This window comes from Dissoconium aciculare, assembly GCF_010015565.1.
Source record: "Dissoconium aciculare CBS 342.82 unplaced genomic scaffold K489scaffold_2, whole genome shotgun sequence".
NCBI lineage: Eukaryota > Fungi > Ascomycota > Dothideomycetes > Mycosphaerellales > Dissoconiaceae > Dissoconium > Dissoconium aciculare.
This window is the reverse complement of record NW_022984952.1, coordinates 1,464,074-1,489,987: the sequence shown is the minus strand read 5'-3', so window position 1 is coordinate 1,489,987 and position 25,914 is coordinate 1,464,074. Positions and strand designations below refer to the sequence as shown.

At 53.0% G+C, this 25,914-nt stretch overlaps 10 protein-coding genes across 10 annotated transcripts; 4 read left to right on the top strand and 6 right to left on the bottom strand.

The window, feature by feature from the left end:
- Positions 1-233: 233 nt before the first annotated feature.
- Positions 234-1,386, bottom strand: K489DRAFT_376767 (uncharacterized protein; the record flags this gene model as incomplete). The annotated part of the gene is made up of 2 exons (XM_033603998.1): positions 972-1,386; positions 234-909 (listed from the first exon to the last, which is right to left on the bottom strand). Exons 1-2 carry the CDS (start codon positions 1,110-1,112, stop codon positions 235-237), a joined length of 816 nt encoding a protein of 271 aa, XP_033463391.1. The 5' UTR covers positions 1,113-1,386.
- Positions 1,387-4,485: 3,099 nt separating this feature from the next.
- K489DRAFT_113587 (uncharacterized protein) lies at positions 4,486-5,421 on the bottom strand. Its single transcript, XM_033598914.1, has 2 exons — positions 4,773-5,421; positions 4,486-4,675 (listed from the first exon to the last, which is right to left on the bottom strand). Exons 1-2 carry the CDS (start codon positions 5,309-5,311, stop codon positions 4,606-4,608), a joined length of 609 nt encoding a protein of 202 aa, XP_033463390.1. The 5' UTR covers positions 5,312-5,421; the 3' UTR covers positions 4,486-4,605.
- A 2,110-nt stretch (positions 5,422-7,531) lies between these two features.
- On the top strand, positions 7,532-10,267 carry K489DRAFT_311977 (uncharacterized protein; the record flags this gene model as incomplete). Its single annotated transcript, XM_033600823.1, has 1 exon — positions 7,532-10,267. The coding sequence occupies one exon, from the start codon at positions 7,532-7,534 to the stop codon at positions 10,265-10,267; it is 2,736 nt and encodes a 911-aa protein (XP_033463389.1).
- Positions 10,268-12,415: 2,148 nt separating this feature from the next.
- K489DRAFT_376763 (adenosylhomocysteinase) lies at positions 12,416-14,404 on the top strand. The gene is made up of 3 exons (XM_033603997.1): positions 12,416-12,521; positions 12,586-12,730; positions 12,801-14,404. Exons 1-3 carry the CDS (start codon positions 12,495-12,497, stop codon positions 14,057-14,059), a joined length of 1,431 nt encoding a protein of 476 aa, XP_033463388.1. The 5' UTR covers positions 12,416-12,494; the 3' UTR covers positions 14,060-14,404.
- Positions 14,405-14,434: 30 nt separating this feature from the next.
- Positions 14,435-15,543, bottom strand: K489DRAFT_376761 (uncharacterized protein). The gene has a single exon (XM_033603996.1). It carries the CDS (start codon positions 15,471-15,473, stop codon positions 14,649-14,651), a length of 825 nt encoding a protein of 274 aa, XP_033463387.1. The 5' UTR covers positions 15,474-15,543; the 3' UTR covers positions 14,435-14,648.
- Positions 15,544-15,861: 318 nt separating this feature from the next.
- K489DRAFT_376759 (uncharacterized protein) lies at positions 15,862-20,001 on the top strand. The gene has a single exon (XM_033603995.1). The coding sequence runs from the start codon at positions 15,907-15,909 to the stop codon at positions 19,750-19,752; it is 3,846 nt and encodes a 1,281-aa protein (XP_033463386.1). The 5' UTR covers positions 15,862-15,906; the 3' UTR covers positions 19,753-20,001.
- K489DRAFT_376758 (uncharacterized protein) lies at positions 19,628-20,635 on the bottom strand. The gene is made up of 3 exons (XM_033603994.1): positions 20,479-20,635; positions 20,392-20,407; positions 19,628-20,221 (listed from the first exon to the last, which is right to left on the bottom strand). Exons 1-3 carry the CDS (start codon positions 20,581-20,583, stop codon positions 20,055-20,057), a joined length of 288 nt encoding a protein of 95 aa, XP_033463385.1. The 5' UTR covers positions 20,584-20,635; the 3' UTR covers positions 19,628-20,054.
- A 333-nt stretch (positions 20,636-20,968) lies between these two features.
- Positions 20,969-21,764, top strand: K489DRAFT_376757 (cytochrome c oxidase, subunit VIb). The gene is made up of 3 exons (XM_033603993.1): positions 20,969-21,093; positions 21,270-21,383; positions 21,509-21,764. The coding sequence occupies exons 1-3, from the start codon at positions 21,034-21,036 to the stop codon at positions 21,605-21,607; spliced, it is 273 nt and encodes a 90-aa protein (XP_033463384.1). The 5' UTR covers positions 20,969-21,033; the 3' UTR covers positions 21,608-21,764.
- Positions 21,765-21,825: 61 nt separating this feature from the next.
- Positions 21,826-23,675, bottom strand: K489DRAFT_376756 (PLP-dependent transferase). The gene has a single exon (XM_033603992.1). The coding sequence runs from the start codon at positions 23,585-23,587 to the stop codon at positions 21,929-21,931; it is 1,659 nt and encodes a 552-aa protein (XP_033463383.1). The 5' UTR covers positions 23,588-23,675; the 3' UTR covers positions 21,826-21,928.
- A 354-nt stretch (positions 23,676-24,029) lies between these two features.
- Positions 24,030-25,549, bottom strand: K489DRAFT_332231 (ser/Thr protein phosphatase family protein). Its single transcript, XM_033602157.1, has 2 exons — positions 24,395-25,549; positions 24,030-24,335 (listed from the first exon to the last, which is right to left on the bottom strand). The coding sequence occupies exons 1-2, from the start codon at positions 25,404-25,406 to the stop codon at positions 24,301-24,303; spliced, it is 1,047 nt and encodes a 348-aa protein (XP_033463382.1). The 5' UTR covers positions 25,407-25,549; the 3' UTR covers positions 24,030-24,300.
- Positions 25,550-25,914: the final 365 nt, after the last annotated feature.

The window sequence follows — 25,914 nt, the reverse complement described above, 5'->3', positions numbered from 1 at the left end:
CAATCTCCAATCGCTGGGTACCAACACCAAGACCACTTCGTCGTCACTCACGCACTGCTACAAGAAACTTGGCCTGACGCACCCATCCGAGCTTCACTGTTGCGGTGTGCGGTTACGTCTTTAATCGAAACCAGCTGCCGAAGGATCGCATCGTAATTTTGCCATGTCCTCACACCAATCTGAATGGACCACAACCAATCAACTTTATGTTGAAATAGTACTGCATTGCTGAACTCAAATATCATAGTCAAGTTGGATTCTGCTTCGACCACAGTAGTTGGCATCTATGAGCCAAAATCCAGTCGCCATGAACAATGGCTCGGGCCGACCACTTGCCTCGTAGTCGTCGCTTGTTGGTTGCTTATATGAAGCACCCATAATTATGCTTTCGAGCTCACGAGACCACTCCTCAGCATATTCAGTCTTCCTTCCAGGTTCTTCCATGTCTCCATAGATGCAAACTGCTAGGTGGTTCAAGTGGCAACTTAATCGCTGCAAAGGCAAGACTGTGTTGACATAGCATTTCCTCCGATTCAGGAATGCTTCCTGAGAAAAGATGTAATCTTCGTCTTGGGCGTCGGGAGAGCGCCCGTAGATCCTACCCATATCAGGAGGGAAGCTAATCTTGATCGCAAGGTTTGACGATACGACGTGTAGCTTAATGTCCTCAATTGTGCGTTCCGAATCCAGCAACTCTAAGCTGCCAGATTCGCACCATGCCAGGTGCCCGATGCATTCGAACCGCTCGAAAACGATTTCAAGATAGCGTAAATGGCGGAGACCATCCTTGGGAACAACTTCCTTGAGGAACTTTGAGATATGCAATCGACTCGGAGAATGGAGCACGGAATGCGGATAATCCATTGATTCGGTCGGATATTCCACGATAAGGTTTTTACCAAAAAAGACCTGCAATACGTCCTTACGCATCAATGAGTTGACTAAAAACAATGGCGTAGGGGGCATCCCACAATTGAACTTGCTATAACTTGAGTATACTGTGTGCCGGCTTTTGCATAAACACTCCCGCCCGCCGAGTTTTTCTTGACAATATCGATGAGTAGAATGGTGTTGTTTATATCTATTAGGATTAGCGGTAGCATCGCTCTCATCCTTTGCTATTGGATGTAGATGCACGAGGCGATTCAGATAAATGACGTTCTACTAGCCGATGGTTGAGGTTGATGTTGGTAATATTCGAAAGTTTCACATTCTGCACTACGCAGTGCCGGGGGTACGATATTGAGAGCGACACTTCGTCACCATCTTCCTCCTCACAACTATGCGATGTGCCATTGCCGGGCGCGCCTGCATAATTATAAATCGCCAGACGAAGTTCTGGGGGTAAGTGAAGCAGCGACATGGTTAGTATTCTATTCCGGTGGATGCGCGAGAAAAATTGGAGGTGAATGGAGCAGTATCAAAATGCTATGTCGGGTGTCAGATCCAGGCTACGACTAATAACATCAAGCAAAGACGTGGAGTCTAATCGCTAGCTCGATACAGTTATCATCCACACTATTAATAGTATACTACACCACTTGCGATGCATTCAGGGACGATTCTAACAATATCGATTCAATTGGGAGGTTCTTATCTTGTATAGTGCGATGGCGGCAAAACAACGACCGATCAGGTCGTCCCTACAAGCTGTTCCGAGCGCAGATTAACCGGCTGTAGTCACCCAGTCCCGTTTATTTCCTTCGTCTGCGCGGGCTTCACTTATACGGCAATGCGGTCAAACATCCGTGCATGATCCTGGTAGCGTCTCGTCATTACATACAATGACAGGGGATAGACATGAAAGCAAGTGCTTTGCGCTCGCTGCCACCTGCATTACCGGAAAAGGATGCTCTTGATAGACACTGGCGCTTTTGGATCTCAGAGTGAATGTCATCGCGCCTGAATCGCATCGCTACACCGCGTTGGAGAACTTGTGCCAGGGTTTTTCCCGTCTTGCGAACGCGGCAATTAATTCTGTTCTCATACAAGGTCTCAGCTCTCTCGGCCATCGCGACAAGCGCAGGCAGTTCGACTCAACCTATAAACGCGACCGTGAACGCTGCCGCCATGGCCACTCGCATTAGCTTCAGGATTGAGACAATATTTAGCATCACTACCTTGGAATTTCATCCGCGAACGGCTGGGGTAGCGCGGTCGGCACTTTTCGTTGGATCCACACTCATGGTCTTACTAGAAGGCGGCCCATGAAGCATCTGTGTGTCGCTGGATCCATTATCTCGCCGATCAAACCGCGGTGTTTGTGGTTCAGGCGACATCTGCGTATGCTTGTTTCCAGCGGCGAAAGTGTTGATTCAAAAACAGAGCTTGCTGCAGTCCCCGCTCATGATTCCGGATCATCCACTGAAAGATTGCTTTGAGGATGGCGGCGCTGCTGTTACGCAAGGCATTGTCGTCGCCGAGACTTGCTGCAATTTACAGCATCTGCGAGTGCTTCAAACGTCGGTGTTTTTAGGAAGCATCGCAGTGCGAATCGTCTTACTGCAACCACTTTTCCATAATATAGCCGAGATTGCTTTTCGTGGTGTCCGCGAATGGTCGTCATCAACGACGACGACGACGACCATGTTCCTCCAGCCGCTTGACGAGCCCAGCTAGGTCCTCTTAAGGATGAGGAATGCGCTTGTCTATGGCGGCTTGACAAAGCGGTCAAGGGCGGAGATGCGACGCATGGTGCTGGATGAGCTCATCATACGGCGTCTGAGCAGCGGTCGCTCGGCGTGCAGCATAAAGACATGTTTAGGTGCAAGGAGCTTGTCGACGAGGGCCGCGCACCGTGTGCTGTGAGATGCCGGCGGACACTGCCGCAGGGCTCAGGGCATGAGTGTTATACAAATTGTGCACGAGACCTTCGTATGCTATGTGGGGTGAGGAAATATAGCGAGTAGTGTATTGCTGGTCTCGCAAGGTACAAGCAGGACACGGCCACGACTGCGTCGATGCGCGACCTGTCGGAGCAAGAGGTGGACATATCTGGAACGAGTCCGAGCTACTTGTGATACCTGCCTGTTGTACTAAAGGTAGGTGCCGCCTGGGAAGTGATGACGAGTATGATCACTGGCAAACGCCCCCGCGGGCATCAGATAACGACGAATGTCACCAACCCAGTGGAGTAGGTGCAACAACTGGAATAATTTGGATAATGTCGGCTCGCTCATCATCTAATTAGACAGCCCTATCAACACTAAGAACGACCATGTCATCCTCAGTGTTTGTCGGGGTGGTAAATTCCGCCAGGATGAGCATCAGTCATCATGCCTCGGAAAGGCATGGGGAGTTTCGGCCGAATAGATTAGTTCAGTGTCCTGGATGATTGCAGATAGAACCACATGATGAATGCATCCGCGGCGCCGACGTGACGGGACTCCAGCAAAACCTTGGAACACTTTTCGCTTGCCATGCAGTCAGCTTGTCCTACTGCGCGTCTACTGTTAAATCTCCAGAGCGCTGCATATGCACATCACAAGATGCATATGCACACAATGTATCCCCCAATGCAGCGTATGCTTGCGGCGGTCAGACAAGAAGTGCACAGCTCACGAAGGGCATTGGTGTTGCATCATTGACCGATGATGCAAGGCGGGCAGTGATCTCCTTACGCCATCCGTTCCACCATCACAAGTACCCACATAGATTGCAGGGATAGATCTCGGCCACGCCGTTTTGCCCTCGACGCGTTTCACCAGCACAGCCCACAAGCCAGGTCCGCCTGATCGCCGGCTTGCCCGAGCAGGGAAGGATTTCTATTGCTGATGGTTCCCCAATGAAAGCACTCGGCTGACGGATCATAGCTATGGAGAAAAGCTTGACGGCTCGACGCAGACATTCAATCCGAAATCATCGAAATTGCTTGTCATTGGGTGCCACAAACTGGCTTTGTGGATAGGTCGCACGATCGCCAGAGAACGCGGACAAAGCGAACTCCGACTGTGCCACATGGTTTACGAGCCACTCGTCATCGTGAAGCGATCTAAAAAAGTTACTAAAAAGTACATGTGTTTCGGTCCGCCTTGGCGCGGCAGTTGTCTGGAAATCTTGTGAAGTCTGCCACGCCGAGTGCACGTGAGTGCGGTGTGTATCTTTCGTTGGGTGATACAGCACAACAAGATGAAGGAAAGCGCATCATTGAAAATAGATCAGAGACCTGCCTGCGGGCCCAGGATCCGTTCGCGCTCGCAATATTGTGGCAGGATGAAGGTTTGGCTCATGCAAGCGAAGGAGGCAATGTCGTGGAGGGCTCGCAGAAGATCCCGTACAAGCGAGCATTCGTCAGCGTGGCATTGTCCCAGAAATGCTACGCGGCGGCACCATGGAAGCCGATTTAACGGCGTCTGGAAAAGATGAGCAAGTTGGGAATGACCCGGTCAGCACAGGCACGGATTTCCAAGGTAGGCGTGCTGGCGTGGTAGGCCTCATGAACTCGATAGTCGGTGATGAATTGTGACTGGTTCGGCACGTCGCTGGAGAAAATTCGGCCGCAGGCCAACTGCGCGACATGGTCCGCTTATGGCGTCGACACCCATGTTCACGCACCGACAAATTGTTGGGGACGCCTTTCGCTGCACCCACAGGAATTTGAAAGGCTCACCATACCGATCTGACCTTACCCCTGAGTATACTGGATAACGGAAGGCTCATCGGATGTCCGGTTAAGCTATTGGAGCGAGCTTGTCAACGTTACGACACGAGTGAGCTATGATTGACGCGAGGTCGCTGGCAAGACAATGAAAGAACGAATATCTAGCACTCACAAACTTTCCAAGCCGAACGGCGATAGGTGAACAAGGTTGACAGATGCAGCGGCGGCGTCACTTCCGGCACAGAGTCGACTACTGCCGCATGCATTCACTGCCATACTTCCCACCGGACTTGACGCGGGCTCCTTTGGTGGCGCAAGAGTATGTAACCGCTTTATTTGTTGCGAGCGGTCGAGCAGTAGCGGACGTTGCACATCATGCTGTGTTGTCCTATAGAGGAAAGGTATTGTCGGGAGTGCATGCGCCCACGCCTTGAATCGGGATGGGCTCGAGACAGAAAAAGTAGTCCGCCGATGAGCGATAGACTTCCCGTGTCCATATTCTCCAGTGAACCGTTCCGCAGAGCAATGATGTTGAAGTTGAAAGAGTAACTCGACAGTACCTGCTTCCAATGTCGTTTGCAACCATAATGAGCATTCCCTGGCAAAGAGGCTCCTGGTAAAAATGCTCAGCCGCAGGGAAGGTAGGCAGGCATGCAGATAATGCGTGCGGGCTGGCGCCCAGCGACCGGTCAGTTCATCAGCGCGGCACATGAAATCAGCAATGTAACGTTTTGATGACGATGCGTTTCATGTGGGAACTGGCCAGGCACTGACGAAAGAAGATCTCCATCTGATGAATACCTAGGTACGATAGCTACAATTCAAACACTGCTTGTTATTCACTTATTATACGTGCTACAACGAAGTAGCGAACGAATTGACGCCCATTACATAGTACATAAATACCAGGTGGAGCAGAATGATCATTTAGCGCTGAAAGAATGAAGCTGGAACGGTACTGTACACGCTCACTCTCGCACACGCGCTGTTCGTCCAGCTGGTGGAGTGTGACTGTGCACGCAGTCCGCCAAACTTTCCTCCCTCTCCCCCAGATCAGGGCAGAGATCCGTGCTCGAGGCAATCGGAGTGGCATGCCCACACGCCTCGGGGTCCTCGATTGCGCCGATGGCGGGCGCACAAACGAGCTGATGCTGGTTCTGTTGGCTGATGGTAGTGGTGGCAGTGGAGGACGAGGCAAGGCGGTGATGATGATCCACGCGGGCAGCATCATCTCTCCCTCATTGTAATTTCAATGACCCTCCCGTGCGCCTTCGTCGCGTATTACACAGCGTTGTACAATGGACGATAATAATTGAAAAAAGGTGGAATAGAGACACGATGCTTAAATGCCCCTCCCAATGCCTCCACTGTAATAATAGTGAGGATGATAATGGCGAAGATGGCAGTGTAGTTGAAGGCGTGAAAGCGAGAAGTGCATGGATTGACCTGACCATGGACGTACAGTATACGCACAGTATACGCGACGCACAAATGAATAAATCGCCCTGGAGTGTGGTGCGTACGGATCGTTGGCGTTGCCCATGTATAGTGATTCCTAACAAATATAATTTGGCGCATATTGCATTGCCTGCTTCACTTCGGGGCGCCTGCTGCGTGCTCGTTTGTCGTCGTTCGTGGTGCACCGAGGAAGAGGAACGGTGGTGGTGAGAGGGCCCTGGAGGAGGCTCGTCAACCCTGCTTCTTCACCACCTCTATGATTTCTGTACCCACCACCATCAACACCTGGGCCGTGATCTTCGATCGCCAAACCACGAACCGCTTTTCCTTCCCTCCTCCTCCTCCTCCTTCTCTTCTCACTACCGGCGTCCGTGTATTTGCGTAATGTATGTGTGTTCGTCTAGGTGAGATCACCCAGGCTTTTCCTCCTCACATCATCAACCTCAAACGGGCTCCCATTGCGGATCATCACGCAACCCTTCCGGCCTCACCACCAGGATCCTTCTGAAGTCCCTCTACCCTCCCAGCAAAGGACGAGACACCGAGCCAGGCTGTGTACCGCCTTTCCGGAAAGAGGCTTGCTGACAGCAAGTCGGTTCACACGTTGGCTTGCAACGGATTTCCATTGCATTCACTGTTGGTGTCTCGCGTGTGCAATGCGGCGGGTGAGCCAAAGTGTGGACGTCTTGTCGCTTGCGCCGGCCTCCCAGCATGCTGCTCTGGCACGCGTGACCTACCCAACTTCAACAAGAATGACATAGAATGCGAACAATATCGACCCTCTGTGCGTCCAGCGCTGCCACTTCCGTCTCCACTCTCGGCCTGGCTTTCGCTCGAAGAGATCAGTACGACGAGTCGGCTCACCACCGCCCTGTCTCGTCCATGCTTGACGTCGCCCAGCGCCACTCTTACCACCAGAACCGTACTCTGGACCAGATTCACCCTCTCTCCTACCACCGTCAGCACTCGCTCCATGCCGACTCCTTCCCAGCTTCAGCTTTGCCGGACGTCGAACACGGCCCTGACTCGGATGTTGATGGCCGACATGGGAAGCATATGCGAACGGAAAGTGGGTCATTAGCGATTCAAAAGAGAAGCCTTCAGGTGACCCCACGAGCCAACTTGGGTGCGGGTATGGAACGCCCACGGCAGACGTCGCAGGAGAATGATGTTGGAACACAGCAACCACCAGTCGTCACACCAGGTGCTTCGTCACAAACATGGCTGCGCCGCATGTCCAGCAGCATATCAGGATCACGCGATTCCAGTCGTGCACCATCCCGACCCAGCACTTCGGCTCTCTCACATTCCAATGCGTCGTTCACCTTCTCGCACGCAGACTCGACAAGGCCGATCCTCGCTCCTCAGACTCCATCACCTCGACCGACGAACAAATTAGTCAAGCAAGTGCCACCGCCGTCACGTGGGACGGACAGATCCCTGAGTGCTGGGTCCAAATTACCTCTGCCGGTGATGCGAAGGCCAGCAACAAGTCATCAGCGCTCCAGCCTGCTCCGGGAAAGCATTCCAAGTTATATCTCCAGCAGCTACGTTTCGACGGAGGGTAGCTTGCCGGATGCTCGGGAGTCACAATGGCGCCATTACTTCACTCCTCGCATAGCCGACGAAGAAAGACCTTTCTCCAAGCGTCCCCGAACGTCATCCGGCATTCCCACACCAATCAGGAGGGTATATCCGGACAAAAAGCATGTACCAGTCCTGGTGTCAGCTTTCGACCTGGCAGGGCCTGCGGGCGTTGTGTTTGACAGATGGGACAGTGAAGGAGGAAGCGATGTTGAAGATGATTTTGCATCAAGACAGTTCAACGCGAGCACACCCTCGTCGCCGCTTCCCAATCATGGCTCCTTCCCAGAGAAGAACAGTCCACGACGCTCTTTCTCCATCAGCGATCTTCTGTCCTCCGGACCGCAACCGTTATGGCGACGACCCTCATCGAGCCGAAGCAAACTACAGCTATCAAAGCGAGGCCGGCCAAGAGTTGTGTCAATGCCCATCGACTTCGTAGGCGATGCATTTAATCCTCCACCGGACTTTGATGGCATCGAGCGGCCTGCAAAACGTCGAGACTTTGGTGCCCAACCGTTGACGTCGCACAGCATGCGATCCTTCTTGAATGGTGCTCTTGATAGCAATCCACCTTCTGACGAAGAATTGAAAATAGTCTCCGATGTAGGAATCTTACCCGCGCCGAATACAGAATCACGACTCGATATCGCCGATCCTTTGACACAAGAGTCCACACGCCGGCCAGCTACAGAGAATGAATTCACGATGCGTCCTCCTCGCTTATCTGCGGCGCTCTCCGAACCTGCCTCCACTGTAGGATCGGAAAGTGAATTACGATCACTGGACGACACCAGCACAGATTATCAGAGTGATCACGCATTCGACTCACTACCAACGAGAACTACAAGAAGTAGCTCTGGTCGACGAGGACCGCACATTGAGACCATATTCGATGATTCACCACCTACATATTCGTCAGGCCGGAGCAATAAATTGCGCGATTTTCTGAACGACGGCCAAACATCTGGTGGTGACCACAATGCTCGATATCGACACAGCATAATTGAGGAGGAGGGGAGCGTACTCAGCACACCTGTACGATCAATTCACAATCGGAGCGTCACAAACACGCCGTCTGCGCGACCTGGTGCTTCTGACATATTTGCCTCGTCACCACCCACTATGAACCTCGTCCCCGATCTTGACGATCTAGATTGGGACGCTGAAGAAGAGGACGAGTCTACATCCAAGCTGGTCTCGGAAGCTAGAGTTCGATCCCATGGTCACTCACCGAACGGAACGCCGGCGAGCAAATCGATCCCATTTCGACTTGGGCCTAACTTGCGCTTTTCCAGCCCAGACTCCCCAACACAAAGTCCGTACCGCAATAATGTCACAGCCCTGGACCGGACAAACTTGTTTGATTGGTCTGAGCCTCAACCCAGCCCGGGACAATCGAAAAACTCGCCGCCGCGGCCGAGAACTGTTCACGGGAAAAAGGATCAGGACAGCAGAGGGAGTCGGCCAATCGGTCGCCGGCCTGTGAGCGGCATGCATGCTCGAAGTCACAGTGTGCCAGTGGCTCCAGATGTCGACAACAAACGATCGAATCTCATTGCCAACAAATTTGGCACCTGGGGAGTTGGCAGCAAAGGAGTGACTGAGGATTGGGACGAGGACTTCGATTTCACGCAACCTGATGCGATCGCCACTAACAATGATGATTCTACATCTGGCGGGAAGCGAATCGACAGCGGCCGTGATTTTGACGTGCCGCAAATGGTCAAAGCCTCGCAGGAGAATGTCGTCGCCAATATCGGCCTTTTGCGGGAATGGGGACTTCTCATCGAGGAGCTTAAAGAGTTGCGCATCCGGGCAGTCGCACTGGACATGCTGAATGGCCCACACGCTCAGGCATGGCGCGAGGTCGATGCTATGGTGGAGCTCGCGGACCAGGAATCCGAGGAGCAGACACTGGAACCTCGCCGCTCGCCGCCGTCATCTCCGGGCTTTGATTTCGACGCCTTCGAAGACACTGGTGCGGCAGTACGTCCATCTTCCCGCCGTCCTTCGATTATCACTCTCTCTGAGCCTGTGCTGCCCGTCCCTGGAACGCCAACTGATATTTCCAAATCTAATTCACGACAGAACACGCCATCACGACCTCGCAAGGATTCCGAACTGGTGGCACAGAGCGTCATTGCAGCGCTACAAGGCAAACGCAGCAATGTGGCGGACCCTGGATCTCTTGCGCCTGCCGGCCGAACGAAGAAAGTTCCCTTCGACACAGCCACCCTGCGACACATCGTGCCATATGTCAACGCTCTCAAACGGAAGGTCAAAGACGCCTTGCGTGAGACCGAAGGTCTCTATACGACGCCACAACGCCGGCGCGGCTCTCCACCGCCGTCGGTCGACCGGCAATCATTCTCCGGAGGTGCACCTCCCTTCCGGAGCATTTTCAACGACTTCACTTATGACGACGGGCCCAAAGACACGATTACAACAACCACAACCAAAATGACTCAACGATCGCCTGGCTCGGCGACACCGTTCGACGACTACAATAATGACGATGAAAAAAAAGCAGACGAAGAAGCGACCGAAATGCCTCGGTCCGCACAGTCTTCTGATGATCTGATTAAGAGGATGCAGGGAATGAGCCTGCCAGCCTCCTCATGATGCAGTTTGTATTCACACCTTTACGCCCCACGAGGCCGTCGGAGGACAGCAGCGATAGCCGCCGGTGCCTCGCAGTGCGGGAGAGCTCGCTCGGGGCTTCCTCCCGCCAGAATGATTTCATGTTCCTTTTCCCTTTTGGTCTTGAGTGTAGCGTCGATGTTCTGATCACCCTTTTTGTTTGCCAGAGAATTTTTCCCCAACTGTTGGAAGTCATGTTTCTGTCCTGCGCGAACAAATGCATAGCGAGCGAATAGTGGTCTCACGTGGCGAGGCAAGGCGTTGTTATACTGTATCTCTCCCAAAACTACCAGCCCCGTATTCGAGCGAGCAAGCCAGCGAGCGAGCGAATGAGGACTTGAGGAAGACAGAAAACAGAATCATGTTTCATCCTCATACATCGATTCTGTATCTTTGGGGGCCTTGTGTACAGTAGTGTCGGAGTAACATACAGTCAAAAGAGTCATAGGCAGGATTACTAAACACGTCGACTCCATTGCCGACGTGGTCCACCCTTTGTATCATCCTGCGGCGGAAAACACATCCTCAACCCCGGAGTATTCTTTCCCCACGGGCAATACGAAAGCGCCAGAACCTCACCGGATGTCCGAGATGCGGGCGCTTCTGGAAATCGATCAAGTGCTGTAGAATCCAAGGGCAGCACCGACTTCCAAGAACGATAACACGAAGCCGTCTGAATTTTTTTTTCGCGTTCTACTAAAAACGTTTTCTTCAGATGGTACGATGGCCCCCTCTACAGCCGTTCGTTTCCCAAGAGGAGGAAAGGCAACCCTAAAAGATTTCGCTGCTGTCGACAGCGGAACTCCGAACAAAGCTCATGGTGGGGCAATCAAATGGTCGCTAGTACAGCAATGCGCGCGCTTCGGACGCGCGCGCACAAGTAGCAGAACCAGGCGCATATGGAATAATGATAAATGATTAATCTATTGACCCGTGGATGGGGTTGGATTCCATCAATTGTGGGCAATTAGAGTCGCGCGATTGGAGACAGCATCAGTCCGAGCAGAAGAAGAAAAAGGAGCACACGACGATCGTTCACTCGGCGTCGGACGAAACCGCGAGAGCCGCACGGCGTGAATCAAGGAATTTAACATCAGGTCGGATTGAATACAGCCCAGGATTATAGAAAGGAACCAAAGTGGTGCTGAGGAAGGGAGGCGAGTTCCATTCAACACGCCGACCTGTTGTCCGGATGGAGTCTCGGCAACCGACGCGTGGGCCTCCTGGAGCAAGCTGACGTCGAAAAAGGTCCGCCTCCGGTCAGATTGCCCTCCGCTCGTGTCCGATCTCTAGCAACGATGCGGGCATGGAAATTTCCCATCTATGCGGCCGTGCAAGCAGGCTTGCCAGAGACAATGTTTGTATTGTGGTTCTCATGAGAGCCTTCGTAGTTTACGAATTTCCCGGTGAGAGCGAAGACCAGATATTGGCCATGAGTGACGCAGATATTTAATCCTGGAGGGGAAGAAGATCATCACCAGGACGACCATTCAGGTCCGTCGTCGCGCTGCTGGCACATGCAGAGAGAGCGCAAAGCTTGGAAGTGCTCAATGGTCCCTGGAAGATCGGATGGGGTTTTGATTATGGTTTGGGTATAGCGGCAGGGTTTTCCTCCAGTTCGATGGTGGGGCTCGAGGTAATTTTGGGCCCGCTTTCTATGGATGCAGGTGTCAACAAAAAATTATTATGATGAGGGTCCCTCCACAAGGTCCCGTCTGCTATGCCTAGCAGTCCAGTGGTAGTTGTCTCCATTTTGTTGTCCATTCCGGCGGCAAACATCAGACGACATTGCGCGGTATTTAATGTCCTACAGCTTTCCATTGATGCCCGGCTGAAGTGTATGGTATTGGCTTGTGAGTACAGTAATTGGGGAGGTGGGTAGTAAGTGCAGCGAGCAGTGGGCAGGGTGATGAGAGGTGGTGGTGCTCGATCTTCTCGGACACTTCTCTGGCCGTTGGTTCAATGGACCAAACCTGATAGCAGCAACTAGCAGTGGCAGTAGCAGCAGCAGTAGTGGTGGTAGTGACAGGTCCTCCTCCTCCAGCTCTCTACGGAAGAAATATTTATATTTGTCGTTCCAATCCCCTCCGGTTACTTCTCCTGCTTCCTTCATCCTCCTCTCTTCTCTTCCTCTTGTTCGATTTCTCTTGAACAAGTGACTTCATCTTCTATCCATCCCTTCTCCTTCATTCACATCACAACCGACAAAATGGCTGCCCCAGCTCAACAGTTCAAGGTACGTCGAGCGAGCAATTGAGGTTCAATTTGGCGGAGATCATGTCACTCACCATCTCAATCAGGTTGCCGACATCAACCTCGCGGCCTTCGGCCGTCGCGAGATTGACCTCGCCGAGCAGGAGATGCCCGGTCTCATGGCCACCCGTGCCAAGTACGCTCAGGACCAGCCGCTGAAGGGTGCCCGCATTGCCGGTTGCTTGCACATGAGTAAGTCCCGAGACAGATACCAGTCGAGGCCTGTTCGAACGATAAGATGCTGATAATTTCCCTTTTCCAGCCATCCAGACTGCTGTCCTCATCGAGACCCTCGCGGCTCTCGGCGCTGAGATCACCTGGTCATCCTGCAACATTTTCTCCACCCAGGACCACGCCGCTGCCGCCATTGCCGCCGCCGGTATCCCCGTCTTCGCCTGGAAGGGTGAGACTGAAGAGGAGTACAACTGGTGCTTGGAGCAGCAGCTCAACGCCTTCCCATCGGGCAAGAAGCTCAACCTCATCCTCGATGACGGTGGTGACTTGACCGCCTTGGTTCACACCAAGTACCCCGAGCAACTCGAGGGCTGCTACGGTGTCAGCGAGGAGACCACCACTGGTGTCCACCACCTCTACAAGATGTTGAAGAACGCTGGCAAGGCCAACGGTCTTCTCGTCCCTGCCATCAACGTCAACGACGCTGTCACCAAGAGTAAGTTCGACAACCTTTACGGTTGCCGTGAGTCTCTCCTCGACGGTATCAAGCGTGCCACCGATGTCATGATCGCTGGTAAGATCTCCGTCGTTGCCGGTTTCGGTGATGTCGGCAAGGGTTGCGCCGAGGCCCTCCGCAGCTTCGGTTCCCGTGTCCTCGTCACTGAGATTGACCCCATCAACGCCCTCCAGGCCGCCATGGCCGGCTACGAGGTCGTCACCATGGAGGAGGCTGCTCCTCGTGCTCAGATCTTCGTCACTACCACCGGTTGCCGTGACATCATCGTCGGCAAGCACTTCGAGGTCATGCGCGAGGATGCCGTCGTTTGCAACATTGGTCACTTCGACATTGAGATCGACGTCGCCTGGTTGAAGGCCAACGCCAAGGAGGTCGTCAGCATCAAGCCTCAGGTCGACCGCTTCACCATGTCCAACGGACGTCACATCATCCTCCTCGCCGAGGGTCGTCTCGTCAACCTTGGATGTGCCACCGGCCACAGCTCTTTCGTCATGTCCTGCTCCTTCACCAACCAGGTCCTTGCCCAGATCATGTTGTACACTGCCGGCAACAAGGAGTTCTCCAAGAAGTACATCGAGTTCGCCCGTGCCGCCGAGGCCGACGAGGTCACCGAGGGTCCCGTCCTCAAGAAGAAGGAGGCTGATGTCAAGACTTCCGTCGACCGTCTGCCCGTCGGTGTCTACGTCATCCCCAAGATCCTCGACGAGCAGGTCGCCCTTCTCCACTGCGAGCACGTCAACGTCCACCTCACCAAGATGACCGACGTCCAGGCCGAGTACATGGGTCTCCCCATCGAGGGTCCCTTCAAGAGCGAGATGTACCGATACTAGATGTTTCCTCTTTGTACTTTTCTTTTTTTGTGATGGGGTGCACTTGACGTCTATTGGCTAGGAATTCAACACTGGCATTCGGAATGATACCATATACCAAAACGGGGGGTTTGTCTTCAACGGCAGGGGCATTGTTCCACGAACGCCAAAAGCATTGTATGGCGCTCAAGGCGTTGTTTGAGGGAAGGATATTCCCCAGGGATCAATTCAGTCTTCTCGCTATTCCTCCGATGGGTGGAGATGAGAAGGTTATCACGTTGATCTCGCTTCAACAAAGGCTCTTTTCGGGCTTGAGATCTAGATAGCATAACATTAAATCATGAGAATAATTGATCATCTCGAAAATCGTCGTTGTAAATATCATCTTAAATTTGAACTCCTTGTTTGGGTGGTTCAATTGTAGTTGACATCGCGAGACGCAGGACAAGGCAACGAACTTATAGGTGATATGAACCCCTTCATAGAGCGACACAGCAGCCGTCGCTCATAACGCATCTGCAGACCACCGAAGTCCGACGGCGTAATGAAATCGCCCTTCGATCCAGTTATGATGGCAACTGAACATTAGCCCTGTGCCAGTGGATGTGCATTAGCTCCCTGTCGTGGGCTTATCGGGTACAAAGAAAGGGTTGTAACGCGGCTCGGCGTTGCAAGTCATATCATTATCATTCTCGAAAAAACTTAAAGGCAAATATTCTGCGTGCTCGGCGATAATGATTGGCTCCGCGCTCGCACGAACTACGGCGAGATCTGCTTCATCTTCAAGATGGATAATGAAGGAGGCTTCGGACCAGGGACCGTCGGGGTTGCTTCTTTTTTTCGTGCGATCGATCCAGTCGCGCTCTAGTTTAGTGAAGTAACCTTCAATGGTCCAATCACGATCTAGATACACATAGTACTCGTGTGGAAATTTCCGCACAACAAATCCTGGCTCCGGTCTTGCTAGTTGAACAGGTTTAGTGTAGCGCCAATTGAGACGCGCCTCTTGTGCTATACGAAGAGGATTGTCAGGCTCCTCGTACGTCCAGTCAAACCAAATGTCCAAGTCGGCCGACTTAAAGTCTTGGCCGACTGACTTGACTCTGGAGTCTCTTCTGATGAGGTCGAGATCGGACTGATCGGTCAGATAAATGGTGAAGGCATAATTGGGATGATCTAGATCTGGATCATCCCAGCGCCGCTTGATTCGGTGGGTCAAGTTCTGGCCGATGGTGTGGAAGTGCTCCGCGATAGTATAACCTTCCGCGAGATAGACATAGTATTGGTCGGGCTGTCTCCAAATCTCGGTATGAACATCAACCATAGGTGCTGGCATCAGAGGCTTTATTTCCGAGCGCGGAAGAAGGATAGCACGGACCTGACAGTGACCGATAGCGAGAATAATCGTAACCCAGATAATAGGCATAATAGACATTATAACGTATCTTGAATCGCTTATAGTGTCGGACAAAGATACAATTTTCGCCGAACGAAGTTATACAAGATTAAGGCTGAATTTGTTACCGCGGTAGGAGCAGGTCTTGAAGCTATTGTAATGTCCTTGTGTTGATATTCGGAGCCGCTCTGAGCCGCTGTCGCACGGACCTAACTGTCATTCATCCGACACGTGCTAGCACGTGCAATAGCCGTATCAGATGTCGCAGCTGCAGCAGCAAGAGATATCAATTCGGGTGCCTGCTTGCGATTGACCAAGCCATCGAATTACTCGTCCAAGACATTATGAGCCCTGTCAACACAATCCCACTTCGACGCGAACTGCCGTTCGGGATGCGCGACATTCTCGTGCTCCGATAGCCGAAGCACCATCTCATACATTCGTCGGAGCCCTCGAAGCATGAAGTCGCATAATGCACCCATTAAATCCGTTTTTGCGCGCCTTCTTCCAGAGCGCCTTGCCAGCGCAATGTAATCCCGCCAATCAGCACATCTTGCTGGTTCCGACCACCGAAGTTCTGCTACATGCGAAAGATCGGGACTCCAATGCCAGCTACGCCGAGCTCGCAGGCACTGAGGATTTTCTCGCCAGTCATGTCCTACGTGTTACAGGAGGCGGGCCTCCTGGCGAACAATCGAACAAGGATGGTGGACATCCTAGGGAAAATAAGACTAAGGCGAGGCAATATTCGACCATCAACGGAAGGACGGTTATCATCAAGGATGCGTTCGTGTACAGCAACAAAGGCTTCAAGACGTTGAACCAAGCACAACTGTTGGGAGATACCATTTACTATCCGGATACGTCAGATGGCCAACAATGGCTCGTGTACTACATTTCGCGCCCGCTCATTGGCAGCATTCAGTCAACAGTGCCCATTCCTGCGGTGATCAGTGATGAGCCTAGCAAAGAGCGTAGGAGAGTGCTTGCGGAAGCGACGGACACCACTACCGCGAAGGCAACAGCTGGCACATCAACGCTTAAGAAAAAGGATATCAAGAGCTTTGCCGATGTACTCGAGCAATTCCCTATCATTTCGAGACAAATGCAGAGCGGACTAGAAAAGGTCATTCGTGATTTTACTGCGATCCATGACAACCCGCTTGCGCCTGCCAAGCGTCCACGCGCGACATCGCAGAGCTCCCATCGGACATTCTCGTCATTCAGTGATGTGTCTTCGATCCGTTCTTCCCGATCTGGTGTCAGCACCAGTACCGCCCATCCGACATCTTTAGAGCTGGAACCCGAAGAGCAGACCCTCAGAACTTCGCTCGAGACAGCTATCATCGCAGCAATTGATCTTTTTCAGAGCGTAGACAAACACCAACTTTCACTTCTCGGTGCCAGCACCGAGCTGACTGGTCCAGCTGTCGAGCGCCTGATTGAACGATACGTAGTAGAACAAATTCATGATCAGACTTTATTTCGTCATATATGTGCGGTGCGCAAATCCGACGACTGGGACTTGGATTTCAAGATTCGCAAGATGTCAAATATTGACATAGCGCAGGTGGGCGTGCCGATCGAGGACGGGATGAAGGGCAAGCGCGGTCTTGCAGCGCGATTGGCGAAAGGCATTGAGGCGTTCAAGAGGATGGGAGTAGCTGGAAGTCCTCAGGAAATGCTCGAGATTCTACTCAATACGCAAAAGGTCATCACGGAGAATGGATCTGACAGCAGTGGGGACACGTCCGACTCTGCAGACGTGGAGCCGTCCACTCCATTGACAGTCAATGCCGATGTACTGGTATCCATGCTTCTCGTCGTCGTTATTCGCAGCGAAGTCAAGCATTTGCATTCAAGATTGCTTTGCATGCGCTACTTCATCTTCACTGACGAGGTGGAGATCGGCGAACAAGGCTATGCGTTGGCAACCCTCGAGGCTGTCCTTTCGCATCTTTCTACGGGATCCAATGCCCTGCGACGAGCCAGCAAGCACAACAAGCTGTTGTGGCAGTCGGTCAGAGCAGGCGATATCAAAGCTGTCAAAGCTATGATGCGGCCCAACGCTACAGACATGGACTCTGGAGCATCACCCGACGGCGATGCAGATGACTCCTCTGAAGACGATGAGAGTACCAACGAAGAGCTCGTAGTGACTCGAAACGTCCACGATGGACATGCTGAGAGTTCGCGCGACGAATTTGCCGCTGGACATGGGTCCTTACAACACATCTTTCCCTTTCAACGACCTCCCACGCCGCCACCTGATCAGGCTGGAAAGATCTCAAAGAAGCGTGTCTCTATGGCATCCTTACCACGCAGCCTTTCAGCTTCTTCGCTACATTCTTCGGAAGCGCACTCACGGAATATGAGCGTTGTGTCTGTAGGAAATGGCACCTCAACAGATGATCTCTCCGTCGATAAGTTGGCTCAGACGCAAGACGCCGACGGCAATTCTGTGCTCATGATGGCAATTGACTCAAGCCGTCGAGATATTTTGAAATTTTTCCTCTCTATGCCAGCCCACTTCCGCATCGCTTTCGTCCTGGACGACATCAATCACGAGGGCACCACATTACTCAGCGCAGCTGTACAGTCCGGGAACAGGGCACTTGCCGATGAGCTTCTAGATTTCCTAGAAACTAACGCATCTGAGGAAGAGCTTTGCCAGTATTTTCTGCTGCAAGATTCAAAGGGACGCGGAGCTGCTCACTACCTTTTCCACCAACCCCATCTCATGCAGAGGTTCGGCACAAAATTGCCTTGGCGTCAAAAAGACAAGATCGGTCAGACGCCACTTTTTGCTCTGTTCAGATCCTACGACCATGAGCTCTACCACGCTATGGTGGATCAGGCCATTAAACTCGCGACCGATGCTCAGGGCGACGGCGAACGCTTGCACCTCGACGACCATATCGATCACAAAGGCAATACACTATTACACATCGTTACCGACAACAGCATCGCTGTCAAGCTCATGTATCACTGCGACTGCGACGTCAACGCTACCAACGACAAACGCTTCACACCACTTATGGTGAGCAGCAAATACGGCCGGACAGAGCTCCTCAGAACCTTGTTCGGAGATATCCGTGTAGATCTGACTATGCGTGATTTCCGTGGTCTCACAGCTGTGGAACTTGCAAAGGATGATGATGTCCGGAACCGTATTGATGACTTGGTTCTGCTGTCCGTTCCGCCAGGTAGAGATGGTCGCATGACTACTGTGGTGCGCGCTTTCTTTGTCGAGGATGCAACAGTGCGTCTGGTGCTCAAGTCGGGCGCACCCAATCCTAATGGTACTATCACGGTCACTACGTGTCGGCGCGCAGCCGCCGACTTTGAAACGCTTTCCAAGCTGCTCTCCATTGAGTGCCCTGCCAGTTGGCTTCCCACTCACTTCAATTTGCCCTCGCCATACTTGATCCCGCACAAGCCATCGAGAGCCGTACTTCGCGATACCCAGATCAGACTCGACAACTTCTTCCAAGGTCTCCTGACGCATGGCACTTTCTCCACCCACGAGCTGGTATGGGAGTTCTTCCTTGTGCCTGACATCGACACTGCAATGCTGTCAGAACGAACCAGGCGCAAAGCCGAAACACGCATCGAAAACCTCAAAGACGACTACGAACCTGTGACGGACACTCAGGGCGTGGAAAATTTCGTCGCCTTTGCCCGCGACCAAGTCAAAGGTGTCACTGGCGCCGTCCGTCGCACACTTCGTACCGTGAACCGCCAACGCATGCGAGCCAACGACCTAGCCGAAGCACAGATGTTGGTCGCAACTGGAATCTCCGCATTGACGGACCTCCCGTCCGCACACGCACGAGCCTACGCCCGCTACAGCAAGACATTACAACCGAGCGAGTCATCGCCCATGGTCGGGCTATACTACAGCCTACACTCGATGCACTCGACCAGCACCGCTCTGCAAGTCGCGACCAACCGGCCCGCCTATCTCATCGGCAGCATGAATCAAGCCCAGCGCACCATCGACCGCGTCATGGGCTCGCTGTCCCGCAGCAATCGCTGGACGCCACGCATTGGCGGTCTTTTCGACGAGACCAAAAAAGCAAATGCGCTGGACGCTTGGGATAAAGCTGGCAAGGCACGCGGGGAGCTAGAGGGTCTAGCGTGCGAGCTGCGGTACACTCAGCAGACTATCGCTGGCGAGCTAGCGGTCTGGCAGGAGGAACATGTCACGGCGGGCCGGGCAATGTTGAGAAAGTTGGCGAGGGAAAGCCTCGTGCGAGAGAGGTCAAAATTGGATACTCTGCGGCGGGCTCTACGCGAGGCGAGAATGGGGTCGTAATGATTGGAAGTTGAAGGATTGACGAGTGGCTGGATCACTGACATGATAATTCTCATACATGAGACTCTTGTATTCACATAGGAAAAAATAAGTCCAAATGTTCTGGCATGCCTGCGGGCGCGTAAAACAGAGGTTGACATGTAAAACACAATGCAAGATCAGACAGATGTAGCTCTTGCACTGATCTCTTAGGTGCCTCCCGCAGCATCTCAAGAGGTTTTGTACATGTATTCCGTGCTCCCCCGGCCTTCAAAGCATGGTCCTGATTTCCTTCCCTAAACATCTCTCGTCGGACCAGCTCTCTAGTGCTGCTTGCCAGTTCGGGACAGACGAAGGGTCTTGTCGACAATGAGCTTGTTGATGAGGGAGTAGGCGGCGGCGCCGACAGCGACAGCCAAGACGATTCCGAGGGGGATCAACTCCGGAGGAATCTTCTTCAAGGTACGCAGACGCTGGGAGATGGTGTGGGCTGTTTTGTTATAGTCAGCGCGATTCAATCTCTACATTCATTCCTCGCTCTGCTGCCAATGGGTCCTCCAATGACAGACTCCTTTAGGCAGACTCTATTGGTTCTGCTCCCGCTCTGAATGTGTGTTTCCCCCTTATGCTGTGCGGGACTAGTGATGGCGCTTCACGTACCAGACTGCTCCTCTTTCTGTACGCAAAATTGGTCAGTAAATTTTTCAGGCACAACCTCATATCGGATTCCAGGTGAAGGGACCATACCGGCACTGCCATCATCTTCTTCGATGGTTGCATCTGGAGACCTCGGGTCTGTTGTGTGCGGACAACCGGGACCGCGCGAGTGCGGAGGGCCTGCATGCGCGCCATGTTGGACGCGAGGAAGCGTGTCGACTGCATCGTGATTGGGACCGCCACTGGTGAGAGTGGTGGAAGAGTGGAGAGTTGGTAAGACTGGTCGTCAACCTGGAAGAGAGGCCGACGTAACGAGAGAGCAGCAGCAGTAGACAAACAGCTGCAGCAGCTTCCCGGCACCGAACAGGCGTAGTGGTGTGGCTGCTGCCGCGCCAATGGCCCACGCCCGGGAATCGACTTTTTGCTTACTTGCCAACGAGCCGAGCACGGGCTGGCCTAAAGTGGTCAGGCTCGCCCGGCCCTTCCCGAGATGTCGCTGCCATCACCATTCGCAACCTCACACACAAGCTGGACCTCGCTGCGACGGCGAGAAGTCTCGATTACTTCACAACTCACGAGCGACTGTTCAGTCTATAACATTTTCTTTCCAACTCTCCACTCAACACCACCAACAACACCGCCAAGATGTCGGACGACGAGGATCGCGTGACCATGCCCTTCAAGTTCGTGACTGGTGAGTCGTCCAACCCAGAACCGAGGTCTCTTCCGAGCTGCAAATGACCAGGCGCGCTAACCATTGATCACAGCCGGTATGTCTTTTCTGAGCGGCGTCGAAAGTAGCCAGCGAGCTCCACGCGACTTCAATCATCCTCGAAACCGCGGAGAAACAGAGGGAGGGGAAAACTAATGAAGGATACATAGGCTTCGACGCTCGCTTTCCGAACCAGAACCAGACCAAGCACTGCTGGCAAAACTACGTCGACTATCACAAGTGCATTCTCGCCAAGGGAGAGGACTTCAAGCCTTGCCGCCAGGTACGTCGAGGAAGGGATGCGAGGAGAGGTCCAGATTGAGCAGGCATTGGGACAAGAGAGCATTTTGAAGTCAGGCGATGAGAAACGTTGTGGACATGTGCTAATACGAAGGCCCGGATTTACAGTTCTTCCTCGCCTACCGATCCCTCTGCCCGGCCTCATGGGCCAACCGATGGGATGACCAGCGAGAGGCTGGCACCTTCCCGCTCAAGTTGGACCAGTAGATTTATCTACGATGGAGTAGCGATGGGGTGCGGCTGTCAAGAGACATGAATGGGGTTCGAGACGCATCTATGGAGGCTGGGGTTTTTTATATCAGATGACACTGTGTACATATGTATTAGCCAAGGCGGATGCACAATCCTGATACTTGTCCCACTACATCATGCTCTCAAATGGCGCGAGTGACACGGATGACCGCCTGCACTGTAAACATTTCCGTGGTACAAATTGCGAAGAAGCTCTGCAGTTATGGTAGAAGGTGAGGACAGAATAAAATTTCAAAATCTACATGAACGCTTTGAATTTTGCCACGACAACCTGAATCAGACCTTGTATAACGTGTCCAGGAAACCGCTCGCAAGGTCCCGCACGATACTCTTGTCAGGAATACTGCCTGCCACACCGTACAGCGCCGCAGTATCTCCCTTCTTAGAGGAGACGTGCCCTCTAACAGTCAACACCACCTCTTCGAGGTCCTTGATCAACGCATCCACCGCGTTGACGATCGGCAGGGTGACGGCGACGTGAATCGCCGGCGGGTCCTGCAACGCGTTCAGATGCCAGCCCTTGGCGGACATGGCATCTGCCATCTCGTAGATGTCCACGGCGTAATCTTGCTTCTTGGGCTTCTGTACTGCGCGGAAGGCCACCACGGAGACCATGGGTTTGCCGATGACAGTGATGCTGTGGCGCAGCTTGTCGGAGCTCCGGATCGCCTCCTCGATCTGCTTGGTGGCTCCGACGATCTTGAGGCAGGTGTCGAGGTAACCGTCCTCGCCCATTTTCATGAGCGACGCCCAGCAGCCGGCGATGAGCGCGCCGGGTCGTGAGCCTGCCATGTTCGGTGAGGCGTAGACACCGCCGGACCAGTCGGGGCAGACGTAGTATTGGTACTTGCGCAGCTCGGCATTTCTGTAGAGAACCACGCTGTTTCCCTTCGGTGCGAAGCCGTACTTGTGCGTGTCGACACTGATCGATGTCACGCCAGGTACACGGAAGTCAAACTCCGGGGTGGGGAACCCAGCTTTGGCGAGGAAGGGAATGATGAAGGATCCGAGACAACAGTCGACGTGCAGTGGGAGCTTGTGCTTAGATGCGAGTCGTGAAAGCGCAGGGATGTCGTCGACGATTCCATGTGGAAAGTTGGGTGCTGAACCGACCAGGAGGATCGTGTTAGAGTTAATCAGGCGGCTTACTGAGGGGATGTGGACGCGGTAGCTTGGCTCAGGAGTGGGCACAAGATGAATGCGGATCTTGAAGTACTCCCCAGCCTTGCGGAAGGCGGTGTGAGCAGTCTCTGGGAGAATCATCTCCGGCTCACGCACGCCGCGCTCCTTGTATGCCTTGTTGCGCGCCGAAAGTACGGCCATAAGAATGCTCTCCGAACCACCGCTAGTGGTGACACCAGCTCCACTCTCTGGAGCATTGAACAGTCCCAAAGTCATGGCCACCACCTCGGCCTCCATCTTTCGTACGCCTGGGAAGACATCGGGGTGGATGGGGTTGCTCACGCCGAATCGCTTGAACGCTTCGCTTTGCAAATCACCAAGGTCATCTCCGCCGTGGTAGACTGCGCCGCTGACCCGTCCGTCCTCCCATCTTGTGTGCTCCATAGCCGACAACTTCTCCAGCTCCGCGCGAACCTGCTCCACCGTCCATCCCGTCGCAGGTATCGAGGTGAAATTCGTTACGCCGGGTCCTGACGGCACTAGCTTCTTTTCAAGATCTGTGACGGCCTTCTTGACTTCGGCACGAACTTTGGCTTGTACGAATGGGAGTGACAAGAAGGTAGCATATCCTCGGCGGTAGGTCTCCTTGTAGGCTTGTTTGAGGGAACCGATGAAGCCGTAACCGCGCAGCTGCACGAAAGTCGTCCGGGTGATGCGCAGCAGGAAGAGGACCAAAAGTAGGTTGCGGAATATCTCTAGACTCTGACCCAGCGCATACTGGGTCAAGGTAGGCGGTCGCTGTTTCGGCGCCATTTTGCTGAGGTGGTCGAGGTTTATGCGCGCAAAGCAATCACTTCTCAGCGGGACCGCTTGCTGTCCTAATAATAAATGTCCACCTAGGCGGCCTGTATCTCCACGTCGAGCGACCCTGCGCCTCGGTGTTAAGAAGTCGATGGCACCCCAGATTCGCCACTTAGCCAATCACAAGGGGCTCAAATTGTGGGACAACCAAGTTTATCACAGTGGACGTCATTGGGGATCTTCGTACAGAGAGTGGCTGCAGCTACCTTCACGCGAATGCGAGCCCACACGAGTGCGAGCCGCCCTATCGTCACCTTGAATATAGCTACAGTGCCTCCTACTTCAGCCACGACAACGGGTCGCTATATGCTGTAGAATAGGCAGCAGTTTATCACGCTACCTTTCGTTCTTGAGACCTTTGTGAAATATACGAGTCGTGCGGGAGGTGCGAATAGTACGAGTCACGGCGACGGACAATACACTGCATACTGCAATGCCGGTGAAGGGATAACCTGGAGCAAGACTTGTCATTGGACCGTCTTGCCTGCAGAAAACAACTTCGTTCCTTCTTTTCGTCAGGAGTTTGATCTACAAATCAACAAGTCGATTCGTGGCCCTCCTTGCATCGATCAATCACGCTACCAATACTTCACAAGTTGACACATAGACACGCGACTCATCTTATGTTTTGAGGAACAGATTTCAGCCTTGACTGGTGACTAGAATCAAGAGGCTGTCCGTAATGGCACATCAATAAGCCCTAGATGATATCAATGTTAGTGATCGATCTAGCCGCGTTGTAAAAATGTTCATGCTCACAAGGTGGGTTCAGCGGGCGGCCGCCTAAATTCATGATGGCAGCGTTGACCAGCATTGTGTCTTGTCCTCGCTTGACATGATCCTCGCCGGCATCGAATATATTGATGTGCACGGCGTGGTGGCTCTTGGCCAGATCCAAGTCAGGCGTCAGAGTCCTGATCGCGTTTCCGTCATCTGCTATGCCACCCTTCCAGTCGCCATCAATCCAAGCCTTGATCGTCGACTGTTTGCTGGCAATTTGGTCGGCTTCGTTTGACCACTGTACGATCTGAGCACCTGACGCCTCGTGGATATGGCCAAAGCAATGGATCAGTGGTCGAGCCCTCATCACAGCACGGAGAAGATGTGGACATCCTACGAGTTGCCGCCGCATTGTGCGATCGAGGCGACCGTAAGGTGGACCATGCGTGATCATAATGTCTATCGGTTCGTCATTATGTGAGAAACTTCGCACTGATTCCATTGCAATGTTTTTTGCGCCCAGCAGCGAGGAAGCTTGATCGTTGAAACGGTCTTCATCCTTTCTGTACGGAAATCCCCAATCGCAGAACTCTGGCGTATATGGTGAGGCGTAGACCTGTAAGCGGGAACCATTTGGGAGATCAATCTGATGATGACCCTCATCGAGAAATGTGATTCCTGCTTGCGCAGCTAGCCCGTCGGGTGCGGTCCAGAGTTGTCTAGCCTGCTCCCACGTCTTCTGGCCTTGCTGCTGATCTATATGCTTTCGGTCTAGATGGCCCAGTACGTATTCTCGGTCGAGAGATAAATCGTGGTTTCCAGCTATGACCAATTTCACCGGGGCCTCGATCTCGCGGAGCATCTCAACAGCCTCCGTAAACTCGTCCAAGGTTCCGTAACAAGTCAAATCTCCACAGTGTATTAAAATATCTGCAACGGGCAGAGGTGTTTGGAAGGCCGCGACTCGGCCATTGGTGCCGGGCTCCTCAAGTGCCGCCAAGTGAGTATCTGAGATAATCAGCACCCGTGTCTTGATCAAGCTCGACGACATGGCTGCTATGAGAATAGCTGGTAGAATTTGCACAGTGCAATTTCAGTAGAGATGAGCAGAGACGGACGCTTCGCTTCAGGCTCCAAGTATAACGACTGTAGTACCTACAAGCCTTCGTTCGTTGTAAATATGTACCTTTCTGCCACGATACTGCGACAATCTTAACCTGCGCAGATCATCTGCACAGGAGACAGTATATAACGTACCCTACCACCGAGCCGGTCACACCACCGAGCCGGTCAAAACGCGCCCACAACGCGTCTTCGAGCTTCTTCCTCTTATTATATGACAATATTTGCCTACAATGCTCTCTCAAACTGAGGGAAGACTTTCTTTAGCCCTTCAAGCATATATTACCCACCAAGTTCCATCTCTTCGAGCTGCAGCAAATGCATACGACGTTCCATTTGAAACCCTCCGCGAAAGACACCTCGGCATCCACCCACGCGCGCAAACCCTTGCGAACTCGCGTAAACTTAACAATGATGAAGAGCAGCTCATAGTCGAG

What these genes read in the sequence shown, in the direction of transcription:
- K489DRAFT_113587 (XM_033598914.1), bottom strand. Translation starts at nt 5,311, where the DNA reads ATGTGCCGCGCTGATGAACTGACCGGTCGCTGGGCGCCAGCCCGCACG. An exon ending in CCGTTCGGCTTGGAAAGTTT is followed by an intron (nt 4,676 to 4,772) that starts GTGAGTGCTAGA and finishes TCGCTCCAATAG; the next exon opens with CTTAACCGGACATCCGATGA.
- K489DRAFT_376763 (XM_033603997.1), top strand. Translation starts at nt 12,495, where the DNA reads ATGGCTGCCCCAGCTCAACAGTTCAAG. An exon ending in CCCCAGCTCAACAGTTCAAG is followed by an intron (nt 12,522 to 12,585) that starts GTACGTCGAGCG and finishes CATCTCAATCAG; the next exon opens with GTTGCCGACATCAACCTCGC. An exon ending in TGCCGGTTGCTTGCACATGA is followed by an intron (nt 12,731 to 12,800) that starts GTAAGTCCCGAG and finishes TCCCTTTTCCAG; the next exon opens with CCATCCAGACTGCTGTCCTC.
- K489DRAFT_376761 (XM_033603996.1), bottom strand. Translation starts at nt 15,473, where the DNA reads ATGTCTATTATGCCTATTATCTGGGTTACGATTATTCTCGCTATCGGT.
- K489DRAFT_376759 (XM_033603995.1), top strand. Translation starts at nt 15,907, where the DNA reads ATGCACCCATTAAATCCGTTTTTGCGCGCCTTCTTCCAGAGCGCCTTG.
- K489DRAFT_376758 (XM_033603994.1), bottom strand. Translation starts at nt 20,583, where the DNA reads ATGGCGCGCATGCAGGCCCTCCGCACTCGCGCGGTCCCGGTTGTCCGC.
- K489DRAFT_376757 (XM_033603993.1), top strand. Translation starts at nt 21,034, where the DNA reads ATGTCGGACGACGAGGATCGCGTGACCATGCCCTTCAAGTTCGTGACT. An exon ending in TCGTGACTGGTGAGTCGTCC is followed by an intron (nt 21,094 to 21,269) that starts AACCCAGAACCG and finishes GAAGGATACATA; the next exon opens with GGCTTCGACGCTCGCTTTCC. An exon ending in ACTTCAAGCCTTGCCGCCAG is followed by an intron (nt 21,384 to 21,508) that starts GTACGTCGAGGA and finishes CCGGATTTACAG; the next exon opens with TTCTTCCTCGCCTACCGATC.
- K489DRAFT_376756 (XM_033603992.1), bottom strand. Translation starts at nt 23,587, where the DNA reads ATGGCGCCGAAACAGCGACCGCCTACCTTGACCCAGTATGCGCTGGGT.
- K489DRAFT_332231 (XM_033602157.1), bottom strand. Translation starts at nt 25,406, where the DNA reads ATGTCGTCGAGCTTGATCAAGACACGGGTGCTGATTATCTCAGATACT. An exon ending in CCGCCCGCTGAACCCACCTT is followed by an intron (nt 24,336 to 24,394) that starts GTGAGCATGAAC and finishes GATATCATCTAG; the next exon opens with GGCTTATTGATGTGCCATTA.